The 15,390-nt window shown below is 38.4% G+C and overlaps 1 protein-coding gene across 7 annotated transcripts in view; it reads left to right on the top strand.

Annotated features, from left to right (window-relative positions):
• Positions 1 to 15,390, top strand: part of RHOT1 (ras homolog family member T1) — a 61,266-nt gene that overhangs the window by 26,297 nt on the left and 19,579 nt on the right. For all 7 annotated transcript variants that reach the window (XM_032428464.1, XM_032428460.1, XM_032428466.1 and 4 more), the window contains exons 7-15: positions 1,169 to 1,277; positions 1,591 to 1,692; positions 7,133 to 7,231; positions 8,223 to 8,331; positions 9,094 to 9,214; positions 11,613 to 11,697; positions 12,055 to 12,200; positions 13,173 to 13,273; positions 15,176 to 15,306. In XM_032428464.1, coding sequence (XP_032284355.1) covers positions 1,169 to 1,277; positions 1,591 to 1,692; positions 7,133 to 7,231; positions 8,223 to 8,331; positions 9,094 to 9,214; positions 11,613 to 11,697; positions 12,055 to 12,200; positions 13,173 to 13,273; positions 15,176 to 15,306 — 1,003 coding nt within the window. The remainder of the gene's footprint in view (positions 1 to 1,168; positions 1,278 to 1,590; positions 1,693 to 7,132; positions 7,232 to 8,222; positions 8,332 to 9,093; positions 9,215 to 11,612; positions 11,698 to 12,054; positions 12,201 to 13,172; positions 13,274 to 15,175; positions 15,307 to 15,390) is intronic.

Raw genomic sequence — 15,390 nt, 5'->3', positions numbered from 1 at the left:
AAAAGTAGGGAGGATCGTCTAATGATTCCCCCGTACCTGTCACCGGCTTCAACAGTTACCAATTCATGGCCGGTCTTGTTTCATTTACTACCCCTCCCATTGGGATCATTTTGAACAAATCATACTGTCAGTATTTCAATCTGTATCTCTAAAAGGCAACATGACTCATTTTATGGTGCCCCTACTCCTAATTCCTCACTGGCTTCCTGTTTTACACTTACAATAAAATGCACAGTCCTCACTGCAGCGTATGTGTCTGGCCTTTAGTCCTCTTCCCCGCCCCTTTACGCGCCTCATCCCCGCCCCTTTACGCACCTCTTCCCCGCCCCTTCACGCACCCTTTCCCCGCCCCTTTACGCACCTCTTCCCCGCCCCTTTACGCACCCTTTCCCCGCCCCTTTACGCACCTCTTCCCCACCCCTTTACGCGCCTCTTCCCCGCCCCTTTACGCACCTCTTCCCCTTTGCTTAGTACTTTCCGGCCACTCTGACATATTTCTGTTTGGATTCACCAGGGTGTTTTTTAGGTTTGAGCCCTTTGTACACACTGTCCCTTCTTCCTGCACAGCTCTTTTCTGGCTCTTCACAGGGCCCATTCCATCTCATCCTTTGCTCCTTGGCTCAGATGCCACCTTGTCAGAGAGATTTTCCCCCAATTACTGTATAATTAGCCCCCTCCCATGACTCTGTTCCATAACCCCCTATTTACTTTCTTCATTGTACTTATGGAATTGGAAAGTGTATTGTTTATTTGCTTATTGTCCATTTTCTGATTTTCACTATTAGAATGGGCAGGGACCTTATCTGTCTTATATCCTTTAATGCCTAGAACAGTACCTGGCTTATAAGAAGTACTCAGTAGGGGCTCCTGGTGGCTCAGTCAGAAGAGCATGCAACTCTTAATCTCAGAGTCGTGAGTTCAAGCCCCAGGTCGGGTGTAGAGATTACTAAAGAAAATAACTTAACTTTAAAAAAATTAAAAAAAAAAGTACTCAGTAAATATTTGTTGAATATGAACATGCTGCTAGGGGACTGGAACTGACTACAGTAGAGGGTTCATGTTGGGAGGATTAAGTAAAGCTAATTAGAATGGGTTATTATATACTTTAAAATAGATATTTAAGGTCTTTTGCCTTCCTTATTATTGCAATATATTCTGTTTATTTCAGGCTGCCTTTGATACTGGTTGGGAACAAATCTGATCTGGTGGAGTATAGTAGTATGGAGACCATCCTTCCCATTATGAACCAGTACACAGAAATAGAAACCTGTGTGGAGGTATGCCTTACCATTTGTTTTAGAAATTTACTGCTGGTGAATTCTCACTAAACTGTGGTTTGAAATAGGATGTGTGAAAGTGTGGGATGGGATAAATTTCCTGCTGTTTGTGAAGTCATGTAAACCAAATATAACAGAGAACTTGGAATTGACCTCTGAGTTCTTTGTAGACATTAATATTATGATTTCGATGAAGAAAAATGTCTTTTTCAATTTCTTTAAACAATCTTATTATCTTACGTTGATAGTTTAAAAATTGTTTTTAGCTCCCATAATTGCTTTTAGAATATAAAATTTTAAACTTTTTTTTCAGTGTTCAGCAAAAAACCTCAAGAACATATCAGAGCTCTTTTATTATGCACAGAAAGCTGTTCTTCATCCTACAGGGCCCCTGTACTGCCCAGAGGAGAAAGAGGTAACCCCCTGCCCCCCAGGCTGTGTTAGTAGGGGCTGGAATGTGTAGGTAGTAACTCTAGTAGTGATTTTTAGTAACTCTTTTTTTTTTTTTTTTTTTAAGATTTTTTATTTATTTATTTGAAAGAGAGAGAGATAGTGAGCAGGAACACAAGCAGGGGGAGTGGGAGAGGGAGAAGCAGGCTTCCCGCCGAGCAGGGAGCCCGATGTGGGGCTCAATCCCAGGACCCCAGGACCGTGACCGAGCCGAAGGCAGACGCTTAACGACTGAGCCACCCAGGCACTCCGATTTTTAGTAACTCTTAAATATTCTTCTAAACTGCTGAAATTTGAATTATTGTCTACTAAACAATTACATTTTCTAGGTACTTCAAAGACATTCACGTTAAATACTATGAATAGTATTCCAGGTCAAATAGTATTTCAGGAAATGCCATTAAAACAAACAGAAGAATTGGCAACAATAACAGCAAAGTCTGAAGACTTACCTAATGGTTTACTTACTTGGCTAGTATAAAGTTCACAGACTTAAAAACACACACAAATGAAAACCTTGTGTAATGATTTGACATAGGTACAGCATGTAACACAATTTGAATATTCCATTCTGTTTCATAGCTAAGAAACACAGTAGTATCTAAAATTTAACAATATTTGCTATAGACTTTTTTCTTTTTTAAAAAAATTTATGTATTTGTTTTTTAATTCCAGTATAATTAATGTACAGTGTTGTATTAGTTTCAGGTGTACAATATAGTGATTCAGCAATTCTGTATGTTACTCAGTGCTCATCATGATAAATGTACCCTTAGGGTGCCTGGGTGGCTCAGCAGGGAGCCTGCTTCTCCCTCTCCCTCTGCCATTCCCCCTGCTTGTGCTCTCTGGCTCTCTCTATCTCTCTGTCAAATAAATAAATAAAATATTTTAAATTAAATGAATGAATGAATGAACCCTTAATCCCCTTCATATATTTGCCAAAGTCTTTTTTTTTGAAGATATATTTATTTATTTGAAAGAGAGAGAGCACGCACGCACAAGCTGGGGGAGGGATGGGGAGAGGGAGAGAGAGAATCCTCAAGCCGACTCCACGCTGAGCACAGAGCCTGATGTGGGGCTCAGTCCCAGAACCCTGAGATTGTGACCTGAGCCAAAACCAAGAGTTGGCCGCTCAACTGACTGAGCCACCCAGGCGCCCCTGCCATAGACGTGTATGGCTCTACCATATTTTGTTTGTTTATCCATTCATCTGTTGATTGACATTTGGGTTGTTTCCATTTTTTGATTATTGTGAATAGAAGAAGTTTGAGTACCTGTTTTCATTTCTTTTGAGTGTATATTGAGGAGTGGATTGCTAGGTCACATGGTAGTTCGGTTTCATTTATTGAGGAATCACCAAACTGAATGGCAGGTTCCAATTTCTCCACATCTTTGCCATGCCAATACTTGTTATTTTCCTTTTTGTGTGTTTGTGTGTATGCTTTATTATAGCCATCCTAGTGGTAGTGGTGGTTTTGATTTGCATTTCCCTGATACCTAATGATGTTGAACATCTTTTCATGTGCTTATTGGCCATTTGTATATGGAGAAATGTTTAAGTCTTTACCCATGTCTTAATTGAGTTGCCTTCTTATTGTTGAGTTTTTAAGAAATAAAAAGTTGCAGATTTTTTCCAGGAAAAATTTATAGTATCAGTGAGTGGCTGGCAGACTTTGACCTGTGGGCTAAATTGGCCTGCCACCTGTTTTTGTACGGTTTGTGAACTCAGAATTTACATATTACACGTTTTTCAATGATTGAAAAAAAAATCTGAAGAAATAATATTTTGTTATATGGGAAAATTATATAACTTTCAAATTTCATCGTTTATAAATAACATTTTACTGCAACACAGCCACACTCGTTCCTTTATGTTTGTCTGTGACTGCTTTCGTGCTACAAAGGCACGAGTAGCTGCAACAGAGCCCGCATGTGCTGCGCTCACTTCTGCCTGCTGCCCGGCACACTGCTGACTGCACTGACCCCATTATGACTTCATAGTGTGAGTACCATGTGTGCCATGGTACCTGAGCATCTTACTGTTTTATTATCAGTGCATTGCCTAGCATGCCAGAACAAAAGAAATATATGGCAAAGCAGATAGATTTTCTGAGCTCAAACTCCAGTTCTCGCATCATTTTTTTAGGGACCTTAATGCAAATGCAAAGGAAAGTTCCATGTTTTATAATTCATTTGACTGTGCACTTGAGGAGCTTCCACCTAACCTTCAGTTGGAACTGATTAATCTGTAGTGTAATGACATGCTAACAGGAAAATATCAAGAAAAGAATCTAATATAATTTTGTAAATGCCTTCCAAGCAGTTAATGTGCTCAATTAAAATGCTCTGTTTATGGATATGTGTCAGTATTGGCCATGCATATCTACAAAATGATTTTCAAAGATGAAATATGTAAAATCTCATTGCAGATCAGCATTAACAGATGAACATTTTCAGTCTTCATGATAGAGAACACTAACTTTGAACCCTAATTAAACAAAACTTTTTCCTCCCAAAAAAATTCCATTTTTCTTATTAGTAGACCTGTGTAGCAAATTTTTACTCCATTATTACTACATTTTGAATTCTGTCAGTAAAAACTTTATGGAAATTTGATTCTCTCTTGCTGTATAATATATAAATACCTACGTGATATTCTTGATTTTGCCTATTGGCCCCCAAAGCCTAAAATATTTGCTATGTGGTGCTTCACAGAAAAGGTGCCGACCCCTGGTATAAGTAATTAATCTGAGTTATCCCTTAATCTGACCCTGATTTACTCTTCCTTAATCCTGGTTTACTGTTCCATAATTGTAGTGCTTCTTTCTAATTTACTCTTAGTCCAGTATTTCCCTAATTTGCCCCGTAATAGTCACTAGGCACACTTGTTAAAAACACCAATCCCATTTTGATTCAGCCAGATACAGCATCTTATGATCAAGGAGATTTGGGAAAGTCTCAAACTGTAGAGATTTACCTGAGGCCTTGGCCTAGTGGTACATTAAATCCGCTCTATTAGTTTGTTCTCAGTGCTTTAATTGCTACTTTTTTCCTAGGCCTATTATTAGTTCTGCTAATATGCTTATCTCCCCTGCCCTTCCCCCAGCCCCAGAGACTAAAACTTCTACCACCATCTGTTACTTGTTTCTTAGGAGGACCTGCCTGAGATAAAAGGTGTAACTTTTGGAAACTAAACCTTGTTTATGTAGACAACAGTAATAATTTTGTTTCCCTAAGTAAGCTCTACACCCAACATGGGGCTGGAAATCCTGACCCTGAGATCAAGAGCTGCACCCTCTACCGGCTGAGCCAGGCAGGCGCCCCAAAAATAAACTTTTAACACAGGGAGCACCTGGGTGTTTCAGTAGATTGAGCCTCCTACTCTTGATTTCAGCTCAGGGTTGTGAGATCCAGCCCTGGTCTGGCTCCGTGCTCAGCACAGAGCCTCCTTAAGATTCTCTCTCTCCCTCTGCCCCTCCATCCCAGGTTGTGGGTGCACGCGTGCTCTCGCTCTTGCTCTCTCTCTCAAAAATAAATAAGCTTAAAAAAAATAAACTTTTAACACAGATTTGAGGTGGAATCATCAAAAAAATAATATTCAAGATTAAAGCCTGATGATTAATTCAAAATTAATTCCAATGATGATGGACTCTGTATGGCCCATGGAGTCCTCTGCTTACCTGATAATGAAAAAGATGTGAGTTGTATAATAGTGTTTATTGTGTGAGGGTTTTAATTATTCATATGCAAAATGAAATGTTTACTGTAAAATTTTTTTACAGCTTTATTGAGATATAATTAATACCTTTTAAACATAGTTATATTTTGGTGTTATGTTTTAAGGTAGTTACTATTTAAATACTGTATTGAGCCAGTAGCTTAGACCACTTTAGCTTTTTTTTTTTTTTAAGATTTTATTTATTTGTCAGAGAGAGAGAGAACAAGCAGGGGGAGCGGCGTGCAGAGGGAGAAGTAGGCTCCCCACTGAGCAGGGAGCCCGATGTGGGGCTCGATCCCAGAACCCTGGGATTCTGACCTGAGCTGAAGGCAGACACTTAACTGACTGAGCCACCCAGGCACCCTCAGAAAAAGCTGTATTATTTGGTTTCTAATTTTTTTACTTAACTTTTCTCATTTCTTTATAATCTCTTTATATCTTAGGTTTTATCTTTGTCTCATTACATCAAATTGTCTCCTAGAGACCCTATTTAAAACAACATAAGAAAGGATTGTCTATATGTTTGAGAAGATAATAATACTGTTTGTTCCAGATAGCGGTATGGCTGAGGTTCATAAGTACACATTTACTCACCTTGCCATCTTCATTTCTCTGACTCAGACTGTCCATAGGAGATCTCCTTACAGATTTACACAGTGTTTAGAGATCTTCCTGAAAGTTTTATTTTCTCAAGATAGTTGACAGTGGTTATCCTCTAGTAAACTATACAAATCAGAAGCGTGTAGGCCTTATTTTTAAATAGTAAAATACTTGTTCTGTCCATTATATATCCTAAAACAAAATTAAGGAAGTTGTCAAAATACATTTCCAGCAGCATTACTTATAAAAGTTTTATAGAGTCACAATAGGCAAGATTCTTTTTAAAATGCAAGTAATTCTTATAATAGGAAGTTAATTAAAGGCTTTTATACTTTTGCCACCTGTTTGTGATTAAGTATACTTAATTCCCAACTTTGACACACACACACACACACACACACAAGAGACCAAAACATTCAGTCCCATTCTTCTATCAGAAGGTTGGTCAAAAATCAGATGTTGGTGGATACCTGGGTGGCTCAGTCAGTTAAGCATCTGCCTTCGGCTCAGGTCATGATCCCAGGGTCCTGGGATCGAGTCCTGCATTGGGCTCCTTGCTCAGTAGGGGCCTGCTTCTCCCTCTGCCTGCCGCTCCCCCTGCTTGTGTTTTCTCTCTCTGACAAATAAATAAATAAAATCTTAAAAAAAAAAAATCAGAAGTTGGTTGTACCTCAGTAAAGTTAGGGGGGAAAATCAGAAATTGGGAAGGAAGGCCCTTAGTAGTTTTATAGTCAGTTCAAATTTTTTATGGAATGAAGGAGAGCATAAATAAATACTTATTTTCTATATGACTGGAAGAATACATTTTCTCTAATGATGAACTTCTTTTTTTGCTTATCCTTGGAGAATTTATGGTCACCAGGGGCAGAATTTGACCATTCTGTGTATTGGTCCAAGTAAATGGTACCTCATTTACTTAAAAAGACATTGAGTATAAAAGTAAATGGCTTTGCTTTAGTTCATTTTTCATGTTTTATTTGATGTTATGTATTTGATTATGAAAACAAAACATTGCTTACGGAAGTCATATTTTGAAATCCCAACTATCTTAATTAACATAATTGTTTCTTTTCTCAATGATGTATAGATGAAACCAGCCTGTATAAAAGCCCTCACCCGTATATTTAAAATATCTGATCAAGATAATGATGGCACTCTCAATGATGCTGAACTCAACTTCTTTCAGGTAGCCCTCTTCTTCTTTAGGCATTTCTGTATCTTGGGGGATTTCTTGTTGAGAAAAGCTATAAAAATATTATTAGCTTAAACAATGTTATGTTGATAAGCATGTCTTTTTCATGTAAAACTGTCTTTCCCATCAAGCTATTTAAGTCTTCACCTGGGGTATAAAACTCTCCTATGCACAGGAATTGAGGGGACTCTTTGTGTCATTTCATGGTATACAGTGGGTGTATTAAAGATGACTTGAAGTTTGAACTCTGAATTATTTTTTCTTTCTTGGTTTTGTATAACATGGGTACACAAAGAGCTCTGTGTTTTAGAAATGCTATGGAGAGAGTAGGGAAAATTTCTTTCCTTCTACATATGACATGATTTATTTATTTATTTATTTATTTATTTATTTATTTATTTATTTAAAGATTTTATTTATTCATTCAAGACAGAGATACAGAGAGAGAGAGAGAGAGCACGAGCAGGGGGAGAGGCAGAGGGAGAAGCAGGCTCCCCGCTGAGCCAGGAGCCGGATGTGGGGCTTGATCCCAGGACCCTGGGATCATGACCCGAGCCGAAGGCAGATGCTCAACCATCTGAGCCACCCAGGCGCCCCGTATGACATGTTTTATTTTTTTTTTTTTAAGATTTTATTTATTTATTTGACAGAGAGAGAGACAGCGAGAGAGGGAACACAAGCAGGGGGAGCGGGAGAGGGAGAAGCAGGCTTCCCACCGCGCAGGGAGCCCGATGCGGGGCTCGATCCCAGGACTCTGGGATCATGACCTGAGCCGAAGGCAGACGCTTAACGACTGAGCCACCCAGGCGCCCCTGACATGTTTTAAATAAATAATGCAAAGCAGAGATGATCCTATTCTAATTTAGAATTTGGTGCTTTTTTTTGGTTACAACTGATTTAATGTTGTTTTGTAGATTAATGTTTTATATTATTTGTGGTTTTAATGCTGTTTTGTTTTTAAATTGATTTTTACGTTTTTTGCTAGAGAATTTGTTTCAATACTCCATTAGCTCCCCAAGCTCTGGAAGATGTCAAGAATGTAGTCCGGAAACATATAAGTGATGGTGTGGCTGACAGTGGATTGACATTGAAAGGTGGGTGAATGGTGTTTTCCCCCCCTTTTAAACTTGATATTTTCAAACTTTGGCAGAAGGTGAAGGTCCTAGCATTATATATACTTTAAGGAAATATTAGTATTTACTGATAGGCCTAAGATCTAACTTGGTTATTAAGAGTTAGAAGAGACAGGCCATTGATGGAGATAATTATCCTTACTGTCAGCAAAGATTAGAGGTGGGGAAATTGCTCAGATCTTAGGAATGCAGAGGTCCATCTGAGGGGCTGAGATTTCTGGGACAAACAAATTTATCTTAATATTCTTACTACTTAATAGCATCCTTTAAATATAAATTATTTTCAGGGCATTTTGTCTACCAGTCACATTTACCAAGTACAAAATGTTCCTTGTAGAACGTATTATAGAGCCACAGTGAAATAAAAGATGAAATTGAAAACCACTGTTTTCCATTATAGAAATAAATTCAGAAATCTATAAAATGACTTCATTTATTTTTATCATATAACTTAGTGAATGTCAGTGTATTCCTTGGGATGCATTTTTGGCCCTTTTATCCATTGCCATCTCTTGCTGACTTGGGTGTATATGTGAAATGATTCTGAAGTCAGCTCTGTTTCATTGACAGATTTATGAACTTTGTTTTGATTTGACCTTCGGTATGCAAAGCTGTATGCATATGTGCATGATTCTAGCTCTTGCCATTATGTGTTACATGCTTTTCTTCCTTGTGACTTTGTACCCTTATTCACATCACCTGTACTTACTGATTTTATTTCAGGTTTTCTTTTTTTACACACACTTTTTATCCAGAGAGGGAGACACGAAACTACCTGGACTGTGCTTCGACGATTTGGTTATGATGATGATCTGGATTTGACACCTGAGTATTTATTCCCCTTGTATGTACCTTTAGCTTTCTAATTGATTTTGCTTGCCAAGTATTTTTAAGTTTTATTTGGCGCACAGTTTAGGTAGGCTTTGAGCTACTCAGAACTAATTTAGATTTATAGAGAGGTTTATAGCAGGATTTGTCAACCTCAGCACTATTGATATTTTGGACCAGACAATTCTTTGTTGTAGAGTCTGCCCTGTGTATTATAGGGTGTTTAGCACATCCTTTTTTTTTTTTTTTTTTTAAAGATTTTATTTATTTATTTGACAGAGACATAGCGAGAGAGGGAACATAAGCAGGGGGAGTGGGAGAGGGAGAAGCAGGCTTCCCATCAATCAGGGAGCCTGATGCGGGGCTTGATCCCAGAATCCTGGGACCATGACCTGAGCCGAAGGCAGACGCTTAACGACTGAGCCATCCAGGCACCCCTGTTCAGCACATCCTTAGTTGCCAGTAACACCTCCTCCCCCAGCTCTGACAACTGAACACATCCAATGTCTCTAGAAATTGCCAAATGTTCCTTCAGGAGCAAAATCATCCCCAGTTGAGAGCCCCTGATTTATAGCGTGGCATAAATTTTTCCTCTTCTTCTCATGGGGAATAAGAGTATCTTTTTTTATTCATCTTACTGAGGAAGGAGATAACAGATGCTGGACAAACTTGCATTTGGAATCAAGACGTCAGTATATTGGTTCACTTCTTTCTATTAGTCCTTCTCCTCTGTAAGTTCTGTGGCCTTTTCTTAGCTCAGGATGAAATAAGTTAATTTTTCCTAAATAGCCTGTTTAGGAATTTTGTGGTTCTGTTTGTGGTTATTTTCCTCCGATAATGCTATGTGTAAGTTGTGTTTGTTTAAAACGGACCCAGTTTCACCTGAAACAGGAGACTGCCTTGCTGTGTGTTGCCTCTCCTATACCCCAGGGGGGTAGGCTTTTCAGGGAAGTGATGTCCCAATATCTGGCCTTTTGGGTCTTCAGCCTTTCTTCTTTACTTTTTCCTTGGCACATTGTCTTCATATTGTCCCTTTTTATTTTAGCATAGCACCCCTAGCTAGCTATGTAAGGGTTCAGAAAGACTCTTGTTTTTTCATTTATCATCATCATGGAGAAAGCAGAGTTCTTTCTGGTCCATTAATCAGGTCTAAGTTGAAACTTCCCTTGTTGAAGTGACTAAATCTTGGCTCAAGTAATTTCCCAGATTTTTCAATAAAAAACATATTGAATGAATGCATTTGTCCCAGGACCTTTTGTCACATTTTCTTTTCTGTGCCATTAACATGGGTAGGTAAATTCTACAGGAAGTTGCTTATTACTTTCTTAAGCGTGACAGTAAGAAAACTCCATTGCTTAGGGCTTTGTGGCTCACACTAATAGCTCTCAGTTTCTTTCATTTTCTGTAGAATAGCCTCATAGAGCTACCACTTGAATCTTTCTAGCCTTGTTATTAAACTGTCTCCTTCTGTCCTTCATACTGCTACTGGATTAGTAGATACATAAATACGTATTTGCCCATGTCACTTCCCTTAGAGCCAGGATAAAGCTCAGTCTTCTTAACATGTTATACAAGGTCATTCATGATCTGCTCTGCTCATGCTTCACTCTCTGCCTTCATTCTAGAAGTAAATACTGCTACTAAACTATTTATAGTCTACCAATCATCAGTTGTTTCGGGCTCTAGGCTTTTGCCCAGGGATTCTCACTTTTCCCCCCTCTCTCTCCCAACCTAATTATTGCTTCTTATCCTTCAAGTCTCTCCAAGTGAGGTGATAGTGTCTCTCAGTAGGACTGACACCTTCCCACCCCCATGCCAGAGATGTCCTCTTTTGTGTGGGCCACCATAGCATCCTTGGTTTACCCATATCCACCACTTGCCTCATTCTTTTGCAATAGTGAGGTTGTCTGTCTGTGGTCTGTCTCCTACTTGACTGTGGTTCCCTCGGGGTAGGGAGCCTGTCTTGTTTTTGTGTGCCTAGTATCTAGCTAGCTCAGTGCCTTTGATTGAACTGAACTTAGGATGGGTCACAGGTCAAATCAGGCAGAAATAACCTCTTCATATCTTTTCAGCTCATTAAATGTTGACACAAGCCATAATTATGACTTACAGTTTGTTTATAAGAAGAACAAACCCATTACAGTGTAATGGTGTTACTTGTAAAATTTTTATTTCAACCTGCCCTTCAGAAATTTAAGAAAACTTTGTGTCAGCTCAGAATGAGTGTTATTACAGCTCTTGTGAGGATTGCTATTCCACTCCATTGACTTGGAATGGCTTCAGCAAAGGTATTTTATAAATGGTATCATCCCACAAAAAAAGACTTGTTGCAGTTTTATATCTGTTTCTTAAATTAAATTTTAATATTTAATTTAATGATTTATTTTACTCTTAAATTTTTTTTTTGTCAATAGGCTAAAAATACCTCCTGATTGCACTACTGAATTAAATCATCATGCATATTTGTTTCTCCAGAGCACCTTTGACAAGCATGATTTGGTAAGCTTTCAGCTGTAGTTTTCCATGATTGTAATAAAATATTTTTCTGTAAATGATTTAACTCTGTTCCCTTAGCTAGGGGATGCTCATGTCACATAGCCAAAAATTGCTCAAACTTCTTAAGTTAGACTAGCAAAAATTCTGTTTATTTACTTTTATTATTTTCTCAAGATGAAAAAGTCTAGTTTCTGATAGATTCTTATATAGGTTTTCTTATATACATGAGAAGAATTTTCTTGAGAAAATGGAAAATTTCATTTGTTTTTAGAAGCATAGCTTTACTAGACTGGGGGCTCTGTGTTTGGGAATTATTCTCTTAGGTATCTAAACATTTTGTATACTTCTTTGTATCCTCAGGATAGAGACTGTGCTTTGTCACCTGATGAGCTTAAAGATTTGTTTAAAGTTTTCCCTTACATACCATGGGGGCCGGATGTGAATAACACAGTTTGTACAAATGAAAGAGGCTGGATAACTTACCAGGGATTTCTTTCCCAGTGGACGTGAGTACAGAGCTCACTTGTTTCCTTTAGAGTTACAGCCAGTTTAAAATTACGACGTGTCACATTCATCATTTTGTAAGTTGGTCAGGTCTTACAGAATGCTTCAATCATAACTGCCTGTGAGCAGGATTTACAGTGCTGCTGCTATGTCTAAGATGAACTTTAGATGTTCTATCAATTTATCAGGAAGGTCCTGTTTGCTTTTGGATGATGTACAGGGAAACAGTAATAAGTCTTACATCAAAACTGAACTAGATTTTAATACTTTTTTGATTAAGGGAATTGAAAACCTCATTGCTATTACACAATTCTTATACTTCCAGAATATGGGGAGAGCATATTTTACTTGACACTGAAGGCTTATTTGAGGTTTTTTGTTGTTGTTGTTGTTTGTTTTTAATTCACTTCTTAGGGTTTTTCTGCGATCTACCTACAGCATAGTTGACATTGTATCTGGGGCGCTAAGGACATCCTCTGGTCGCGCATGGTGACATTATTACTTTAGCCTTGGTGAGACTAACTTTCTCAACACCAGGACATGTTCTTTTTTTCACATCACAAGAAGGGTTAACTAATTTCAAGTGCCTTTCAGTTATTTTTGCACCTTTTGCAAACCTTTTCAGATTTAATTATCAAGTCCTCAACCAGCCAATATTTGCAGTAAGCTTTTGTAACTTAGGAAGCAGATAGTATAAAATATCCTTACCCTAGATTTTATCAGCATCTCACTGCTCATCTCAGTGTGGGTATAGGAATCCCACTCTACCCCTGCCAGTCTTGCATCCCCTCCCTCTCTTCTCTTCCTGAAGAATGGCAGTGTAGGGAAACCCATGGTTGGGCACATGGGAAATTAAAGAAGTCTGACAAATAATCTGGGTCTTGTGGTAAGATTATTTGAGCTGTTGGGGATTTTTTTTTTCCTATAAATGTCCTTTAGGAACTTTTCCCATTTCCACCTCCTCCCTTTCTTAGGCTCACGACCTACTTAGACGTCCAGCGATGCCTGGAGTATTTGGGCTATCTAGGCTATTCTATATTGACTGAGCAAGAGTCTCAAGCTTCAGCCATTACAGGTAAGTATCTGGATAGTATTCAGTTCATGCTAAGAAACATTTTTTAATATTCCGGGTTCATGTGTGAAAAGAGTGAAAATAAACTCCTCTTCATTAGTCTTTCATGTCTGTACTCTGTTCTCCTAGCCATTTGGTAATTTCTTTTGAGTTCAGAGTCTTGATTTTACTGTTTATCAAAAAAGAAAGAGTAAGGGCGCCTGGGTGGCTCAGTCAGTTAAGTGTCTGCCTTCAGCTCAGGTCAATCTCAGGGTCCTGGGATCGAGCCCCGCATTGGGCTCCCTGCTCAGCGGGGGTCTGCTTCTCCCTTCATCCCTCACACCTCTCTTCACTCAAATAAATAAATAAAATCTTTAAAAAAAAAAACTTAAAAAAGAAAGAAAAGAAAGAGTAGAGGTTTTACTTCTGGCTTACCCCTGAGGACACTCCACTGATGAACATCAGGGAGGGCTGTGGGCAGTAAATGTAATGTGCCAGTTTATCTTGTCTTTTAATTTTCTTTAGACATTAAAAACAATACCTATTAACACATAAGCCCTGTACTGAGCTGTGTATCTCTTGGTTTTGTAACCATTTTCTACACTGGGAAATCTTTCCCAGACTTTATAATTCTTGCTGAGCAATGTGCTCCACTTAAAGAATACCATAGGTATGGAAATAACAAATTAGGGAATGGATCGTTTCAAGATTTTCTTATATCCTAATTGGTGGGGGAAATGCCATATCTTACAAGAAGTCCCGGCACAAGAAGACAACCTTTTTTTTTTTTTTTTTTTTTAAAGATTTTATTTATTTGAGAGAGAGCAAGAGAGAGCATGAGCATGGGGGAGAGGCAGAGGGAGAGGGAGAAGCAGACTCCCCACTGAGCAGGGAGCCCACTGAGGGGCTCGATCCCAGGACCCTGGGATCATGACCTGAGCCTAAGGCAGACACTTAACGACTGAGCCACCCAGGTGCCCTGAAGACAATCAATCTTAAACTGACAGAGCAAGTACCCTTTAAAGTAGTTAACCAATTAGACAGTATTTAATTCAGCACCAAAGAGCAAGGAATGAATTCCTAGCTAGCATGAGGTTCTCTCACTCTCACAAAATATTGTAGACATCTTGCTATATCAATAAGTATGGTTTTATAGATTTTAATGTTAAATAGTGTGTCATCATATGGATGTGTGTAACTTATTGAACTATCCCATGATTGTTATGTGTGTTTTTTATCATTTTCAGTTTTTGGCTACTATAAATAGTGCCTCTGGTGAGCTTCATTGTAGTTGAATTGTGGGGTACAGCTTAAAGAGGTCTCTTTACCTCTGGAAGAGAGGCACCATTGCTCTGCTGTTGGAGCATTCTTTTCTGTTCTGCCTCTTTACAGATTTACATTTGAAAGCCAGTGAACCCCAGAGTGCATATCCCTTCCCCATTTATAAGTTCAAGATGTGCAGATTGGAGATAGCATCTTTTAATTTGTAATTTGTTATGACAGTTACTTATCACAGAAGAAAATAGATGGGATATAATGTTGGCTATATTCATTGTAGTTTTCATTCATTTTTAGGATATAATTTTCCTTATGAAAATGTGCTACTTTTTTTATGCTGAAATAAATATCATTTGGTTACCAGAAGTTCACTTTACAGCCAGCTTTCAGAAATGCGTCTTTTCCACCAAGTGAAGCCCTTCCGTATATTTAGTGCTTGGTTTCACATACAGCATGGCTGATGCACAGTATGTCTATTTATTCATCATACACTTCATAAAAATGAGAACTCACAGTGCCCTATTTTGCAGAAGATGAAATGGAGGCTCAATGAGTCTAACCAACTGAGCCACCCAGGCGCCCTTTTTTTTTTTTTTTTTTTCAATGAGTCTAAATGGTACATAATTAGGTTTTTTTTTTTCTTCTTAGTAACAAGAGATAAAAAAATAGACCTTCAGAAAAAACAGACTCAAAGAAATGTGTTCAGATGTAATGTAATTGGGATGAAAAACTGTGGGAAGAGTGGAGTTCTTCAGGCTCTTCTTGGAAGAAACTTAATGGTGAGAGTTCTCAGATAATAGAGCTTTATCCAACAAATTTTTATTGTTACGAGTTTACATGATTTTTTCATAGCCACTAGCTCT

Source organism: Phoca vitulina, unplaced genomic scaffold, assembly GCF_004348235.1.
Source record: "Phoca vitulina isolate PV1807 unplaced genomic scaffold, GSC_HSeal_1.0 scaffold40, whole genome shotgun sequence".
In the NCBI taxonomy this organism is placed as follows: Eukaryota; Metazoa; Chordata; class Mammalia; order Carnivora; family Phocidae; genus Phoca; species Phoca vitulina.
The sequence above is the reverse complement of the archived record's forward strand: the minus strand, read 5'-3'. Positions and strand labels throughout refer to the sequence as shown.